Source organism: Podarcis melisellensis (genome assembly GCF_964234715.1).
Source record: "Podarcis melisellensis genome assembly, chromosome: 4".
NCBI classification, from domain to species: Eukaryota; Metazoa; Chordata; class Lepidosauria; order Squamata; family Lacertidae; genus Podarcis; species Podarcis melisellensis.
Window position 1 is genome coordinate 34,530,219 of NC_138531.1, and position 17,771 is coordinate 34,547,989.

At 41.5% G+C, this 17,771-nt stretch overlaps 1 protein-coding gene and 1 long non-coding RNA gene across 3 annotated transcripts in view; both read left to right on the forward strand.

Moving 5' to 3' along the window:
- LOC309367971 overlaps positions 1–17,771 on the forward strand; it is a 370,139-nt gene that overhangs the window by 4,981 nt on the left and 347,387 nt on the right. The gene's annotated exons all lie outside the window — the stretch shown is intronic.
- AKAP17A (A-kinase anchoring protein 17A) lies at positions 2,632–14,133 on the forward strand. Of its 2 annotated transcripts, none has more exons than XM_081907601.1 (5): positions 2,632–2,770; positions 4,369–5,533; positions 7,704–7,852; positions 10,463–10,703; positions 12,248–14,133. In XM_081907601.1, exons 2-5 carry the CDS (start codon positions 4,772–4,774, stop codon positions 13,142–13,144), a joined length of 2,049 nt encoding a protein of 682 aa, XP_081763727.1. In that variant the 5' UTR covers positions 2,632–2,770; positions 4,369–4,771; the 3' UTR covers positions 13,145–14,133. The 2 variants fall into 2 exon arrangements, with proteins under 2 accessions (XP_081763727.1, XP_081763728.1); XM_081907602.1 differs by having other exon boundaries at positions 2,738–2,866.

The following is a 17,771-nucleotide window of genomic DNA, read 5'->3' on the forward strand; positions in this document are numbered from 1 at the left end:
AGATTCAAAAAACGTGGTCTGGCAAGAATTTTATTTGCAAAGGAATAATTGTAAGATGTCAATATGGGGAACTAGAATACAGTGGTACCTCGGGTTAAGTACTTAATTCGTTCCAGAGGTCCGTTCTTAACCTGAAACTGTTCTTAACCTGAAGCACCACTTTAGCTAATGGGGCCTCCTGCTGCTGCTGCGTCACCGGAGCACAATTTCTGTTCTCATCCTGAAGCAAAGTTCTTAACCTGAGGTACTATTTCTTCAAAAAGTCTGTAACCTGAAGCTTATGTAACCTGAAGCGTAGTCTATTCTTCTTGGGAAATGAGTCTGAACTGATTTAAGCTTCTTGTTATCTACATACTTGCTTGATGATCTGCATATGAGAAAGAAATAGACACCATGGGTAGGCCACAGTCTGCTAAACCATTTGGTCTAGGAAAGTAAGGCTAGACTCTGGCCTCTAGTCACCCTGATCATAAGGATCTAAGGAAGGGACTTCAGTAGTGCTTTCACTTTCCAAGCCAAATGGAGCACAACTTCCCTTAATGAGGCATTTATTATATTCAATATACATCATCCAAACTAATACTGGTTTGTTTTTAAAATAATATTTTTATTAAATTTTCAACAGAAATAACAAAAATAAAAAACAAACCACCACCACCACAACCAAAGAAAAATATACACAAAACCAATATCAAATCCAAAGGGAATCTCTTGACTTCCCTTCCCCCCACCCCCCGGTTCCTTAAATTTCCTTTTCAACTGCATATCATTTCTACTTGAAATTATTTTTCTACCTCAACTTTCCTGTACTATTTCTTAAAATTCTGCCAATGTATTAACCTGTTTACAATACTTTGTAAATACATAATAAACATTTCCTATTCTTTTTTACATTTCTTGCCATCTTGATTTCTGAGCTTTCCAGTTAATTTCGCCATTTCAGCAAAACTAATACTGTTCAATGGAAACAGCTTGCAAGTTTACTTATGAGCTGTCATATAATGAAAAGCATCATGCTGGTCTTAATGGTCCAAACACAGCAGCTATTAAAGCACATGAAAGCACACACATGGAATAAGACCAGGGGTCAAATCCCCACTCATTTAAGCTAGCCACCATCTGTCAGCCTATCCCAGAGCTTTCCAAATGATACAGGTCTAAAAAGGTGTGTCACCAACATGAAAAGTTTGGAAAGCTCTGGCCTAGCCCACCTCACAGGCCTGTTGTAGAAGATAACCATGTATGCCACCTTGATCTCCTTGGAAGAAAAGTGAGATATAATTAGAAATGAAATTAAGTATACCCTTATTCAGTGTGATGTACGCTGACACTGCTGTATGTCATGGTCAACGTGGGTCAGATTTTATGTTGAGTTGGCTGCTGAATTTATCACAACTCAGCTCCCTCACACAAAATATTGTCTAGTTTTCTTTTAAAAACCCACTATATGGTCAATAGGAAATTTTAAAACAAGAACAAAGTAGTCTCAACGTCTTTTCCTTCGCTTTACATACGTTGAAAATTTGCACTGAACCACTAGATGGCAGCCCACCTTTAACGATGTAACTCCAGGAAGAAAGAGATTTTTCTACGGTTGGGAAGCCCAATTCTTTTTAAACTCTATGATCTTAGTTCCATAGATTTATATACAGTATTTGCAAGAATCTTTGTAACGTATATTTGTTTCAACAGGAGGAATACCTGGTCTAACTTTGGAAAAGTCATTCTTGCAGCTTTCCTTGGAAGTGACAAATTCCCACAGATTAGAATACGAGATTTGAATCTAGGGAGTCGTGTTGTTTTTTTTTAACTTACATTTATTTATGTATCGCGGCTGTGCTTAGACACCAGCGCGAGCCCACTCTCAGAATCAAAAAGTCGCAGGCTACTAGCAGCAAAAAGAGGCACCCGTACGGTCTTGCTTTGTATGAATGGCTTAAAATAATAATAGTCCCAACAGTGCAAATTCTAAAGCAAACGCGATCCATTGCCACGACACTTCAAATTTAGAGAACGGTATGATTGAGAATTAAAGAAAAGCAAGATCATAGCCCGCTGCTAATACTGTATTGAGCTTCAGGCTGACTGAGGGACATACAAAGTTGAAGTGGAGCAGCAATAAAACTGCTAGCACATTTGCAAAGCCAAGCAGGGTCCGGGCTGCTTTCAAATTGGATGCTGAGATTCTTGCATTGCAGGGGGAACAATGCAATGACCCTCGGACCCCTTCCAAGTCTACGACTCTGTAAAATGAGACCTGAGACTGCTGATTTTTTTATTATTAATAACCCCAAGACAAAACACTCATCACATTGCAGTTGAAGCTCTAGCTACCCAAAATTATTCCTCCTCCGCAGCCGCATGCATGCAGGAGCAGCCGCGCGTCCCGCCGACCCGCGAGCAACTCAGAAAACTTTTCCCTCGCCGTCTTGAAACCTGAAGTGCGCATCACGCGTGTCCCTCTACATTCCGTGCTCGCCGTCTCTCTGTGTGCACCAAGCCCTTATAAGGACATTCCCTTCTCTCTATAGCGGGCGTCCTACGCGCCCGCCCTCGTTTATCTCGGAGGAAGCGGAAGTGCTTTTGTTTTGGTGGCGCTGGGCACTGTGGGAAGGCCGGTGCGGTGCGCGCGTGCGCGGTAGGCCGAACCAGAGAGAGAGGGAGAGGCGACCGCGGGTTACCCTGGAGAGGAGGAGGAAGACGGGCGTCGGCGACTGGTCCTTCCTCCTCAGTTTGGCGGAGGCCAGATGTGCCAAGGACCGGGCGCGCGGTAGGTGCCTCCTCTTGCCCACCGCTCCGTCTATAGCCAGTCGCCCACAGTGCGCGTGTGCTGTTGTGCGTGTGTCAGGACCGACACGTTTCCTGGGTGCGTGTCTGTGCGGGAGACGCCAGTCTGCCTTCGTGCCCGTTGCGGCACTTAGCCCACCTGCGAAAAAAGCGAATGTCCTCTGCTCAAGTTCTCTATTCTGTGCTCATCGGCCCCCCTTTTCTCTCCAACAGTTCCTTTTTCTAAGCCTGCAGCCCCAGCACGACGTCGTCTTCCCTTCCCTTCCCTACCCTACCCTACCTTACCCTACCCTACCCTACCCTACCCTACCCTACCCTACCCTACCCTACCCTACCCTACCCTTCCCTACCCTACCCTACCCTACCCTACCCTACCCTACCCTAGGCTCCTGGTGGCTCCTTTCACCTGCGCCCTCCTTTCCAGGGGCTCAGGGCACTAGGCTTCGCTGCCCGTCCTCTGGAGTCAGAATCGGAAGAATCTTTATTTGCATCAGCCACTAGCTATAGCAATAAAACAAAATGTAGTGAAGATAGAGGTAAAAACTTAACCATAGAAAATACATTTTGGAGGTTTGCATCAATAAGCCTTCCTCTGGTTTCATTCTCACAGCAGCACTGAGGCAGGCTAGAGCCATTTTCTAGTCCAGGGCCAGGTGGGGGTGGATGTGAACCCAGGTCTCTCTCGTTGGCCTTGGTACAGCACACACTCCCTGTGTTGCATATTGTGTGGTCAGTCTTTTTTTTTTTTTTTGGACCTGGAACCCTTCTTTAGCACCAGCCTGAAAAGTGGGGCCTAAGCGATTCATTGCCCAATTTCTTCTTCCTTGTGTTGTGTTTTAGGGAGTGTGCATTGAATACTGGAAGCAAACTGGAGGTGGCTGTCACCTTCATGCTCCCCAGAGACAATCTGGCCGGCTTCTGTCGGAAACAAAATGCTGAGTTAGAAAGGCTTTTTGGCCTGAGCCAGCAGGACTCCTTACGTTCTCCTGCTTTCCCCATTGACCAGCATGCGATCATATTATTTAGTTGCATAATTTAATTTTATGGTGTTAAATTAAATGCTATAGTGATTGAAAGTAGAATATATTCATTCACAGAATGAATTTTACAAATAGTAAAATACTATTAACTTGGATGACAATTTAGTAAATTGTCTTTTTATCTTAACTGTTGTAGTTAATTTCTGAGTTAGGGTTGCTGAAACTTTTTATGTTTCATGCATGTAATGCTAATGAAAATGAAAATATTATCAACTTAGGCTGTAGTCCTAACCCCATTTACCTGAGAGTAAGCCCCATTTAATTCAGTAGGATTTACCTCTGAATAGACAGGGTTAGGTTTGCAGTGCTTGTCTGCTGGATGTATTCTCACTGTGTAACAATAGTTTGTAAATTTTGCTCTGCATAGCAAATATATAATGTATGTGCTATACTTAATATCTTTCCAGAAATCATTTTATAGTAATTTTGGCTTTGAGGTTTTTTCTCCTCTTCAGTGCTTCATTATCTAAAAATAATACCGTGTTTGGTTTAATAGGATGGAAAGCAAGACTCTTAATTCATTTGTTTCAATTTCACACAGATTTCTGGTTTCTGTATCCACTCGAATTCATCTCAGTTGTGATGCATCAAACAACATGCAATGAATTTGAAGCAAAAGACTACAGCTATTTCTCCGCATCTTCAGTTTCTCCTTCTTAAACACTCCTTCTTAGTACCCATCACATAGCTTTGCAGTTTCTCTGCTTGTAGTTGGAGCACAGAAGTGCAGTGTGATTAAGAAAGAGCATAATATTTTGTTGTGGACTCTATATATATTGTTTTGATAAATTTTAACAGAGGACTAGTTCTTAAGCCTTTGAATGCTGCTTTCAGGAAACTGTTAAAATGATCATTTATTCTAAGAAAGGAACCACTTTCTGCCAGTGTCTAAATCACAGATAAGCCTACTATCCCTTGTTTGCTTGTTGTCTTTTTTTGTAGCTATGGCAGCTGCTACAATAGTTCATGACACATCAGAAGCAGTGGAGCTTTGTGCTCCTTATGGGCTATACCTTAAGCCCATTACAAAAATGACTATCAGTGTGGCACTTCCTCAGTTAAAGCAGCCTGGGAAGTCTATTTCAAACTGGGAAGTGATGGAAAGGCTGAAAGGAATGGTGCAAACACATCAGTTTTCAACCTTGCGGATATCTAAAAGCACCATGGATTTCATCCGCTTTGAAGGAGAGGTAGAAAATAAGAGTCTGGTTAAATCCTTCCTTGCATGCCTGGATGGCAAAACTATAAAACTTAGTGGCTTTTCAGACATTTTAAAAGTCCGCGCTGCAGAATACAAAATTGACTTTCCTACTCGACATGACTGGGACTCCTTTTTTCGTGATGCAAAAGATATGAATGAAACTCTGCCAGGGGAAAGGCCAGACACTATTCATCTGGAGGGCTTGCCTTGTAAATGGTTTGCACTGAAAGACTCTGGCTCAGAAAAACCAAGTGAAGAAGTTCTTATTAAAGTGTTTAGTAAATTTGGGGAAATACGGAATGTGGACATACCCATGTTGGACCCCTATAGGGAAGAAATGACTGGCAGAAACTTTCATACGTTCAGTTTTGGAGGCCATTTGAATTTTGAAGCTTATGTTCAGTATGAGGAATATGCAGGTTTCATCAAGGCTATGAATGCTTTACGAGGGATGAAGCTGATGTACAAAGGTGAAGATGGCAAAGCAGTGGCTTGTAACTTAAAGGTGAGATACTGTTGAGCTGTTCCTAGTAGAAAATTCTTCAAAGAAACATTGCGTGTTCTTTTCCTTTATATTTTGATGAGCTGGTGCTTAAATTACCAGTTTTAGGTGCATGCACCCCATAGTGAACCTTTAAAGGCACTTATTTTAAACATTTGTATGCCACCTTTCCACAAATGGTACCCAGAGCATTGCCCAACTAAATGGTGTGGGGAATGTAACTTTGAATATGACAGAAGGAGCAGCTCGCAAAGAAAATGTCACAAATTATAGTAACTCTGAAGTATGAATTGGGGGAATGTGCTGTCACTAGTTCTTAACAAGATATAGGCATACAGTTTATGAATTGTAATGATGTAGCAGACATCTGAAAGACTAAATATATAGAGCAGCTGCCAGTGCAGCTTCTCTTTGTGCAGCAGAAATCCACTTGCACAAAAGTGCTTCTGGTTTTCTTATTTCTCCTTCAGCAGCATCCCTGCCCCCCTAAAAAAAATCTGCTCCAGTAGTGGGAGGATAGGAAGGGAAGGGAAGGGAAGCCCTGTTTCCTGTGTGGATGCCCACTTACCCTACATTTGATCTCACCCATAGTCTCTTTTAAGTCAGATGATCTCAAAAAATACATTAAAAGAATACCCAGTCTTTTTCTAAACCTGAGTACTTTGTGGCATCCTTCTGAATTGCCTTTTGCATTGCTTCTTGTGCTTCATTCTGCGCTTACTTTTTGAAGTTTGTGCCCTTTTCCTAGGCCCTATTGAAGCATGCTGTTTCACACACTAGAGAGAGTGGGGACATGTTGCCTAGCTGCTTCTCCATTATATTCTAGTGTTCACCTTCTAGTGCTCACCTGTGCCTACCCTTGTTCCTCATCTCAACGTAGGGCTGGAAATATCTATAGCCGGGAGCTTGCTTCATTCATAGAGGTTCCCTATGGGATTGAAACTCTACATGATTCTAAATTGCACATGGATCTCATGAGTAAAGCAAGCTCCCCACTGCACATATTCACCATCCAGGAAAGTAGAAGGGCATGGAGCCTGGTATGGGGACATGATGGGGGCTGGACCAACTGCTGTGTCTCCAGTCTCCCTTATATTATTCTAATTGCATTGGGGAATTGAACACCCAAATAGGGCTCTGCTGCATGTGGGAACAGAGAGTAGGAGTGACAAAAGAAAATATGCTAAAGTTGTCTTGTGAGAGACTGATGGTTGGGCATTTCATACACTATATCATGCAATTCCCAATTTAAAATGAAAGTTATTTTGCCAATTCGTGTAATCATGAATTCATGTAATCATGATTTTTTTGCCATTCATGTAATCATAACACTGAAAAGAAGAGCAATTGTTCTGGCATTATTCATGTTTATCTTTCCAGCTGATTTTTTTTTAATAGTATATAATTCCCTGTTTAATATGTTCTGTTAAAGAATAGAGTGAACCCTGTGTGAAATTAGAGTTTGCATTTAGAAGTAACAGTATTTATCTAGTCAGCAGATACTCAGTTTAACTAGAAAGGCATGTGGGTAAGTTAGTGGTCTTAACAGTATGAGTGGACATCTAGGAAAATAGTTGGATCAGCCCCTCAATTACTGGGAATTCGCTGTTATCTGCATTACAATATGGTTTCAGGCATGCAACCTTTGTGTTCCTTTTGAATGCAGTCCATTGCAACTGTAATAAAAAGTCCTATGTGAGCATTTTGATAATGATGCATTCAACATTAGAATCTTTCAGTGTTCCCATTTTATGGGTGGATTAATTGGAATTGTATTTACATACCATCTAGTCAATAATGTCCTCTGGTCCTTTTGCTTGTTCTTCCTGCTGAGTAAAGGACAAGTAAACACTAGGAAGCCTGTCATTTACAGTTCAAAAATCTTGCAGGGCTTTTTTGATAATTATTTAAGGAGACACACTGTGGCAAAATATGAGAACCACTGTTGTTCAGGACTGTTAAAGGTTAAGAATGAATATCCTTAACCGTGATAATATACATTAACTTAGAGTGTCTACTAGTGTGGACAGACCTGATGTGGCTTAGTTTTCAAGCTTCTGTACTGGTAACCACAAGTGTTTCATTCTAAAATGCACAGTGAAATCAAATGGAACACTTAAAAATCTGTCTGTGTACTTTAATGTGAATACTTTTTGTACTGTGTCTGTAAAAGGTTTCATTTGATTCAACAAAACACCTGAGTGATGCTTCAATTAAGAAACGTCAGCTTGAAAGGCAGAAGCTCCAAGAGCTTGAAAAACAGAGAGAAGAACAAAAACGTAAAGAAAAAGAAGCAGAGGAAAGACAAAAAGAGGAGGAAAGGTACACTTCCTTCCTAAGAAATAACAAACTGTTAACGTTTTTGTACTTGTAAAATGTAACATAGTTATTTCTGTTTTTATTATTTTGGGCAGTTTATTACTTAGAGATGTTTTGAATATTGTAAACCATTTGTATTTTGCTTCATGTAAATGTTTACATTAAGAAGCCATGCACTGGGGTGTTTGATACAACCTTTTGGGAAATGCTACTATTCATCTAGAAAGCAAAACAATAGACTGTTCACTGTTGCTTCTGGCAGTAAAATCAATCTAAGTAAATAACAGTTTCTGAACAAGGCCTTTTCCACTTTCAGCTAATTAAGCTTAACACACTTGATCCTGTTAATATGTGTCTTTAGTTAAGCTCCTGTAGGTCTACTGTGGAGTAGCCAACGTGGTGATCTCAAGATGATGTTGGGCTATATCTCCCTTCGGCTCCAGCCATCATGGCTAGTAGTTTGGGATGACAAGGGTTTATAGCTCCACAAAATCTGGAGTGACCATGTTGGCTACCCCTGGTCTAGTACAATCTGTTTAAAGCTTCTGATAGAACACCAAGCTGCAGTCTTTGATGAAATTACTTCAGAGCAGTTCCATTGACACTGCACTGTTGTGAATCGTTACTCTGTACATTTCTCTTGAGCATCTTATTTATCAAAGTGTTACTGAGCATGTTACGAATAAGGTTGGTATACTTTGTTGGGTTGTGGTTGGAGATAATTAATATGCCACCAAATATGTTTAATTCCATGATTCTAGACCATGGGGTGATACCATTTAGTCATACTCAGAGGACACCCATTGAAATAAAGTCCACTGATTTCAGTGGTTCTAGTTTGAATATGGATAGCACCAAATGGCTTTCAGTAGCTCTTTGATACTCTTGGCAGTGTTCTATTGCAATAAATAAATAAATAAATAAATAAATAAATAAATAACAAAGCTTTATTGACACTACACCACCTGTGTGCAGTGAAATTAAACAAGCCCCCCTCCCCCCCCCCCATACACTCAGTCTTGTTCACACAGTGTGTGCTTGTTGGAAGTCAATTGCACCACTATTTTTTTCCCATTCAGCAGCCCAACATCCCACGGATAAAAACTGTTCTTTAACCTGTTGGTGCGGCTGACTATACTTCTGTGTCTCCTGCCTGAAGGTAGGGTATTAAAGAGGTGCTGGCCAGGGTCTGAGTCATCCGTAATAATTTTCCTCACTCTTCTGAGGCAGCAGTCTCCTGCGATGTCATCTAGCGAACTCAGGGGACAGCCCATGATGTCATGTGCTGTATTCGTCCCTCTGTAGGGACTTCCTGTCCGTGGCTGTCAAACCAGCGTACCACACTGTAATACAATATGAGAGGACACTTTCTATTGTGGACTGGAAGAAGGAGATCATCAGTTTTTGTTTGACATTGTTCTTTCGCAAGACCCTGAGGAAAGGGAGTCTCGGTTGGGCCTTCCTAACTACCCGGGTTGTATTGATTTTCCAAGTGAGGTCTTCACTAAGGTAGACTTCCAGGAATTTAAAGGAAGAGACTATCTCCACACAGCCCCCCTGAAATACAGTGGGGCTAGTTCCACCTGTAATTAGACCCATTATGGTGGTATCATCTGCAAACTTAATAATTACAGTAGATGGATCGGATGAGATACAGTCATATATACAACGAGTACAGGTAGGGACTCAGCACGCATCCCTGTGGGGTGCCAGTGTTGAGCTTCAGAGAGGTAGATGTAACAGGCCCAATCCTCTATTTGTGTGTGATCCCTCAGAAAGTCTTTAGTCCAATCACAGATGGTAGAAGAAAGGTCTAGGTCCCTCAGTTTTTTAATAAGAATGTCCGGAAGGATGGTATTAAAAGCCGAGCTATATTCAAGAAACAGCATTCTGACATAATTCTCCGGTCTCTCCAGATGACTCGCTGCAAGGTGAAAAGCTGTGGCTATGGTATCATCTGTTGACCTATTTCTCCTATAAGCAAACTGCTGCTCATCAAAATCCGGTGGAAAACATGTCCTAAGATGTTGAAGAACCAATCTCTCAAAGCATTTCATCACTACAGATGTTAATAGCACAGCTCTTGCAGACTGATAGCTTTAGCTGCAGAAATTACACCCAAACTTATTGATGCAGAGCTAGCTTTATGCCAGATAGAAGGCATGGCATCTATCCACAGCATATCAGACTGTGAGCAGTTCTTCTCACACCTTGCATTACCACTTTCCTGATGAAAACAGGTGTTTTAATGGCCAATTCTGTTAATGTGTATTCGACTTAACAAATTAGGATGTGATTCATGGTGTTCTTGATACCACGTTCTTATCCATAAAATGATTAAAATAGTATCAGTTCTGTTTTACCTTCTTCTTGTGGCTTGGGAAAATATTTAGAAATGTTGCTTTTTGCTCGTTATGGCTTTGTTTCTTACTTCTGTTTTGTAAGACTTCAATCCTTAACTTGGAACAGTCCTTTGAAATTGGTGAGGTTTAACCTCCAAATGAATTTGAAGCTGTTAGTAGTAGTTTTGTTTGTTTGTTTGTTTGTTTGAAGAATTCTTTAAAATCCTTTAAAATTGTACCTATTGCGACTAACTGCAATCTTTATCCTTAGGAAACAGAAAGAGCTTGAGGAATTGGAGAGAGAGAGAAAGAGAGAAGAGAAATTGCGCAAAAGAGAGCAGAAACAAAAGGATCGTGAAATTCGTAGAAACAAAAAGCGGCTTGAAAAAATACAAGCTGAAGAGCAAAAAAAACTACAAGAGAAAATAAAGCTTGAGGAGAGGAAGCTTCTCTTAGCTCAAAGAAACCTTCAGTCTATTCGATTAATTGCTGAACTGCTGAGCAGAGCGAAGGTAACTGGTTGTTTGTTTTTAAGGTTTGGACATGTGTGCATGGGAAAGCAGTATATAAAAGCCCCCAGCAGCTTATAAATGAGGATTTGATAAATTACACACACACAAACACAAATGTATTTATTCTCTCTATTTTATAATGATACCTCTTCACTTACTCCATTTTAAATAATGCTCATAGCACTTTGCTGTTAGCATTGTGTTTTGGCTAGGCCCAACCCTGTCTCACTCCTCTTTCCTGTTTGAAGCACAAATAGGCTACTGTGTTTTCCAACATCATAAAGCTGAACCAGTGTGTGATGCAATCTGTGCAAAAGGGACAAAAACCTGTATCCAGGAAGCATGCATAGGACCTGGGAGTTGGGCATCAAGGGTCTCCCTTTATCCCGTGCCATTACCTGAGTTTCTCCAGTAAGGGATCATTGACCAGCATTGGGGTAGTCATGAAGCTTGCCGCATCGAAAGGCCTTTCTGAGTTCACAAGAATGCAGTTGTTGCATTTGAGGAGTGACGGTTGTTATGTGTTTGTATCAAGGACCTTTTCATGTATAGCTTGTGCTCATTTGCCGGGTTTAGGACACTGATTTTGCTTCTGTGGCACAAATAACAATTTGTCAGTTTCATGAGATAACTCTGCTTATAAATTTATTTAGGACCTGAATAGTAATTTACAGAGACTTGAAATCCTAGGAAAGTCTAGCAATCCATTAAAGGAGAATAAAAAAAAACTAAAATAAAGTTCTGATTTTCCTTAATCTCAAGCTTTTCTTAAATCTTAAAGTCTTCATGTCACCAAGTAGAGTTTATCTTTCGGTCATTTTGAGCTTCTTTGTTGGGTTGTTCAGACTTGTTTCCTAGGAACTGATCTGCTTTTAACCTATTTCAGAAAGGCTGCTGGTTTGCATTAGCAATTTAAGAATGAGAAGCAGGAAATCTGCTATGGTTCTGTCCTTTAGTGTGTTGGTGAGTGTTGAAATGGGCAATTCTTTTTGGCCCTGAGAGTTGCATTTGGTGGGTGGAGTGCACACACACTCACATGCAAGATCCCAAACCTTTCTTTCAGCGAACCCAATGGGTATACACACCCATTGTCCATGAATTCTCAGCTCCTCCCAGTGCCAGTCAGCTGAGCAGCAAGAGAGACGAGGGACATGATAGGCAGAGGTCCTATCACATGTCTCCCCCTTCTCCAGTTCATTGGCTTGGGCAACGTGCTCCCCCAGCCCATCAGACAGCTGTTTGGCAGGCTGAGGAAAGCACTATTGCAATAGGCGGTAAAGGGAATGGTGGAGGAAGCCCTTTCTACCTATGTAAATTGTGTTCCCTGCATATATCTGTTTGTTGGGCTGATGGGGCGTACTGAGTTGGGCTGTAGGGAAGGTCTCTGTGGGATGCAGCCTGCCTACTTGTGGTCTGTGTAGTTCCCTTTTTGGGGAATAGTTTCCCTTCTAACAGTTCTCTGAAGTTGTGCAACGTTGACCCTGCCATGGAATGAGTGTATTTGATATAGAACTAAGGGAAATCTCTTCTCTCTATCCTTTTAGGCAATAAAGCTTATGGAACAGGAGCACAACGAGGAAAAAATCCGCCTTCAGCACATGGAAGAAAGGAGGAGGCTGCAAGAAGCTGAACTCCGACGGGTAGAGGAAGAAAAAGAGAGAGCTCTTGGACTGCAGAGAAAAGAAAGAGAGTTGAGGGAGAAACTGTTGAGCAACCTCATGAATAAGAAGGTAGAAGAAACCCATCTGAAGAAGAGTGAAGCTAATGCACTGCAGCCTATGCCTTTGAAAGCGCTGGTGGGTGTTCCCCATTGTGTTGCATCTACTTCCATGCAGTCCCCTTTAGCCAAACCGATGCAGCTCTGTCCTAGCAGCATAAAAGCTAATGAAAGTGTGAGCAGTCAGCCAAAGTACGTAAATGGAAGCCTGCATGAGGATGTTCTCATCAAAGACCCTAAGATTAATGCCAGTAACAGGGACACCATTTCCGATGAAAGTAGTTCAGGTGTCCTTTCATGCATTCCTACAAATCAGCAACACAAGACCACCCCAGACCTTGAGCAGAACATCTGCAAGAAAGACTTGCTGCCTGAGCAAGGCAAATGCAATAGGGAGCCGAGCAAGGGGAAGACTCGCTCGTGCAGAGACATGGGCAACCATCATAGCAAGGATAAGACTGAAAAAAGCAGGCACAGAAGAGACTTGAGTAGCGATGATGAAAAATGTAGGAAAGAAAGGCGCCTCCATAAGAAATACTCTGCGAAAGGGAGCAGTCCTGGCCTGAGGAGCTTAAGTCGGGAATATACACGGCACAGGCGATCCTTAAGCAGAGACAGGAAGGAAGATAAAAGAGGGCGCAGTCATGGCCACAAAAGCACAAGCAAGAAACAAAAGCACCGGAAGAGATCTTTGAGCAACCAAAGAAGCACTTGGAGTAGGTAATGAAGGACTTGGCCTTTTGTAAGGGCTATCTCAGAAAGGACTGTAGTGGAGCTCTCGTTATTTGGTCCAGGGAGGAAAAGAAAACTGATTGGGACTTCTTTTTTTTTTACTTGAATTTAGTTTATGGAGTCCAATACATATAGGTGCGCTTTTCAGAAATATTTTGGGGGCTTCTTTTATCTGTCAGCAATGTGTTGGCTTTCTACAGTGCTATAAATTCTGACCATTCTTGCTCACGCTTTTTCTGTGATAACCAGCCTAATTAGGCATTCAGCATTTCACTTCATTTTCAAAATTATTGGGTCCTTTTTCATTTCTAATGATTGCAGCCACAGCAATCTTTTGTTTAGAGACTGGCATGTGTATGTTTCTGAAAGGAAATGTAAACTTGACACGTTGACCTACTTGATTCACAGGAAATAAGTAATTACATCCAGGATTTTTTGCTATCTTAATTGGTGCTAGATGCAACCATATTTTTTATACACTGCTGTGATGCCTTCTTTGCTATTATGACAATTGCAAACTTGATAGATTGTTACAGGGCCCGAATAGACATTGTGTTTGCTACTTTACAGATTTTGTTCCATTTTGAAGGAAATATGCCAGGGTTTTGGAGCCATTGGAAAGCAGATACACAGGCTGCTGTAGTTTTAGTATTCACATTTGACCTTTTCTTTCTTCAAACTATTGGTTGAAATATTCTTCTACATGCAATTTCACAGGTGTCTATTTTGAAAGAGGGGCGTTCCTGCTAAATTATTTTTATGTGCTACGTTCAGGTTCAGAGTTGTACTTTCTCTTAAGTAACTTTTTAAATAATACCTTTGCTTCTCAAAATGAAGCTCGGGAATTTCCCCAAAATATTAACGTTGCAGCGCAAAACCAGCTTTTTTACCATTTAATGGTAAAACCACAGAAGCCATTGCCAGTGAACCCAAATTACTGTTTCGTATTTCGGTACATTAAAAGATATATACACCGTTAAATATGAATTGGTTTGTCTTTTGTTTTAATAACTGATTATGCAGAATCCTTAACATAAAGTGGTTCTATTTTAAAGTTACTTCTCTTTTACAAAATAATTTCATTCTTATCTGCTGTTTTGCTCTTCCCAGAAGCAGGAACATTCCCACTGTTCTTTCATATTGATGAAGATTTTTGTTTTATTTCCTGCGCAGAAACTTTTTCCCTGAAGTCACATTTGACCTTTGGCATAATACTAGAAATCTCCTTTTTGTTTCTGTATTTCCAACGATGCCTTGATCTTATTGTATATAATATTTAATACTTTTCGTGGCATTTCAGTTTAATGTGGCTGTATCTACATTAAGGGACACGGGTGGCGCTGTGGGTTTAACCTCAGAGCCTAGGACTTGCCTATCAGAAGGTCGGTGGTTCGAATCCCCGCGACGGGGTGAGCTCCCATTGCTCGGTCCCTGCTCCTGCCAAGCTAGCAGTTCGAAAGCACGTCATGTGCAAGTAGATAAATAGGTACCACTCTGGCGGGAAGGTAAACGGCGTTTCTGTGTGCTGCTCTGGTTCACCAGAAGCGGCTTAGTCATGCTGGCCACATGACCCGGAAGCTGTCTGCAGACAAACGCCAGCTCCCTCGGCCTATAGAGCGAGATGAGCGCGCAACCCCAGAGTCGGTCACGACTGGACCTAATGGTCAGGGTTCCCTTTACCCTTTATCTACATTGAAGCATGATCTGACCTAAACTGTGGGGGTCAAAGGATTTCAGATATTATTTGCTCACGTTTTCTTTTTTTTTGCATCCAGAATTTCACAAATTTGAAAGCTTGGGGGACAGGACTTCAAATGCCCTGTTTCTGTGTGAAGCTGTTCATCCTACACATAGCACTTTGCCATAGTTTCCTTTTTGCAACCATGTTAGCTGTTGTACAGCAAGATCCCCTGACCCTCGTGAGTAGTTGTTTAGGGGCACATGGGCTGCACTGGTAAAAGCAGGCTAGGGAAGTCCTGCTATCTGCCCAGAAGCCACCTCATAGTCTTCTGGAGTCTGGTCAAGTTTGCACTTGCACAGGAAGTACTCCACAGTTCCATGTGTGCCCCTTGATGGTGGATAATAGGTATCCTAATGCTTCAGTCAAATTTTCTAGCCATGCTTGCATTTGAGAACATCTGTGCACCTGCATATCCAAAATGAGATCAAGCACTGCTGACAGTGCTCTGCATACTTTCTGGCTTCTGTGCTATGAACTTAAAAGCAACATCTCAAATTACAGGGTTGTTTTTTTTTAAAAAAATGTTTTTTGAGAGTAGCCACCACATAACTGCTGTGGCTTTCCTTTGACCTAAGTAGCCTTGAATAAATTCACCCTCACTTAGCCTTTTTTTCCCTTTGCCATCTCTGATGGCTTTAAAAGAGATACTCCTGTTAACACAAATTTAGCTGTGAACTTCTAGCCCTCAGGCTAATTGGCCCAGGTTCTTAAAAGGTATCACCATGAACATAGTTGCTTTCGCACATTGCATTTTTTTGTGCAGAAAACAATTTGTGACACTGGTGGTTTTTTCAGCAGTTCTAATGTTGAGCGTTACCTAATTCAGGCGAGAATTTTCTCTTAGAAGAAGAAGAGTTTGGATTTGATATCCCGCCTTTCACTCCCCTTCAGGAGTCTCAAAGCGGCTAACATTCTCCTTTCCCTTCCTCCCCCACAACAAACACTCTGTGAGGTGAGTGGGGCTGAGAGACTTCAAAGAAGTGTGACTAGCCCAAGGTCACCCAGCAGCTGCATGTGGAGGAGCGGAGACGCGAACCCGGTTCCCCAGATTACGAGACTGCTGCTCTTAACCACTACACCACACTGGCTCTTAGAACGAAATGAGCATGTTTACAAGCTAAAACCCACTCCATCCACTCCACACAGTAATGTGCACAATGTTGCATAACCAGATGCAGATTAGAGCCATGTCTGGCATACAGATGTACTGTAGAGTGATGAAATGGAGCAAGAGAACAAGGCCGTTTTTAAGAAAATCAGAGTGAATTAGAACATTCAAAACAGTAGCTCACTAATAAAATATGCTTTAGTCCCTCAGCCCACTCATTTTAATGTTTGTAGTTTGACACATGCATCAGAAGAACATGGGATAGTTGGACTTGCATCAAAGAAACTAGGGTTCAAATCCACATGCAGCTTTGAAGCTCAGCACACTTTCTCTCTGAACTTAACGTACAGTAAGCCTGCAACTTGCATGTGGTTAAGTTCCAGGGATCATTCTTGAAGCCAAAATCATGCATTGGGTGGAAGGGCGGGTGGGATTGCCAAAGTCTCTTTTTCCCCACAGACACCAGATTCCTTCCCTCCCCCTTTTAATTTTTTTGACCAAGTGTAAAGCTGAATTCACGTAAGTTGAATGTGCATAAGTTGCAGGCTCACTGCACCTTACACAATAGTTGTGAGAAAGAAATGGGACAGAGTTCACATTAATACACATAGAACTTGGAATCAAGGTAGTATGCAAATGTGGTAAGTAGTCTAAATGCGACATTGCAGAAAATGTTGGCCTGTTTCTAGCTCTGTGCACATTTTGTGATTGTACTATGCAGCAGCACACATTATTATTGCACGGTTCAGTTTCCCGAGAAGAGACGCTTTCCTATCTTTTAATTTTAAAAGACCACATTTTAATTAATTAGCAGAAGCCTGTGTTTTTTGTCATTAATCAGAAGCCTGTGTTTTTTGTCATTAATCTGGCTATAAATATGTGAGGACTGGATTACCCTTTGTCACAAGTGAAGCACAAATTTTGCTTACTGGCTGCTTCCATCTTCCTAATTGGGAAGTTGCTCCAATCCTTGAGTATTTTCTCACTCAACCATATCCATTTTGAGATGGGAAAACCAGAGGTATCCACAAAAAGGGAAAATATTTTCATAACAAGCACTTTGGGCATTAGGTTTGAGCACCTTAAAATATTCTTGGCAAATGAAACCAAACTCTAGTTTTATCTTCTTCATATTCTAATGAGAGCTTAGATGGTAATAATCAAGGACAAAAAGCAGCTTGTGCAACCTTTGCAATGTGTTCAATCAGTTTAGTTACTGGAACCTTCAATCCTCTTTCAGATGCACTACTTGAGTAAATCTTTTCAGCTGATTATCTTGGGCCTCCTAAAGAGACAGATGCCATTTGAGCCATAGCAAGAAAGTGTTGTTTGCATCTGGGTTTAATTATATGCATAGCAACCTCACTCTCTTGTTGGCACCCATCTGTCTCAAGAGACAATGGAGTGTGCCTCCAGGGGTGAAGTCAAACCGCTGCATTAGCAATACCAAAGTGCTAATTTTTTTTTGGCCTCGGGGCACAAGCCTGGGCAGCATGGTATAGAGGTCCTGAGCTGCCCAGACAAGAAGATGCTCTTCTCAGACTTGCTGGTGTGGTCCAAAGAAAACACAGTGATACATTTAGCACCAGCTTGGCTGCAGGAGTTGCTGGAAGGAGGTGCACAAGTTGTCATCCAACTGTCTTAGGGACTCCACTTTGGATTTGTGTAGGGTCCTGAGCCTTTTATTCCCCCAAAGATATCCTGCAAGGCAGCAGACGTTTAAAATTTCCTTAAAGAGGTTTTCCTTCTTCTAGATGGGCTACCTTCCCA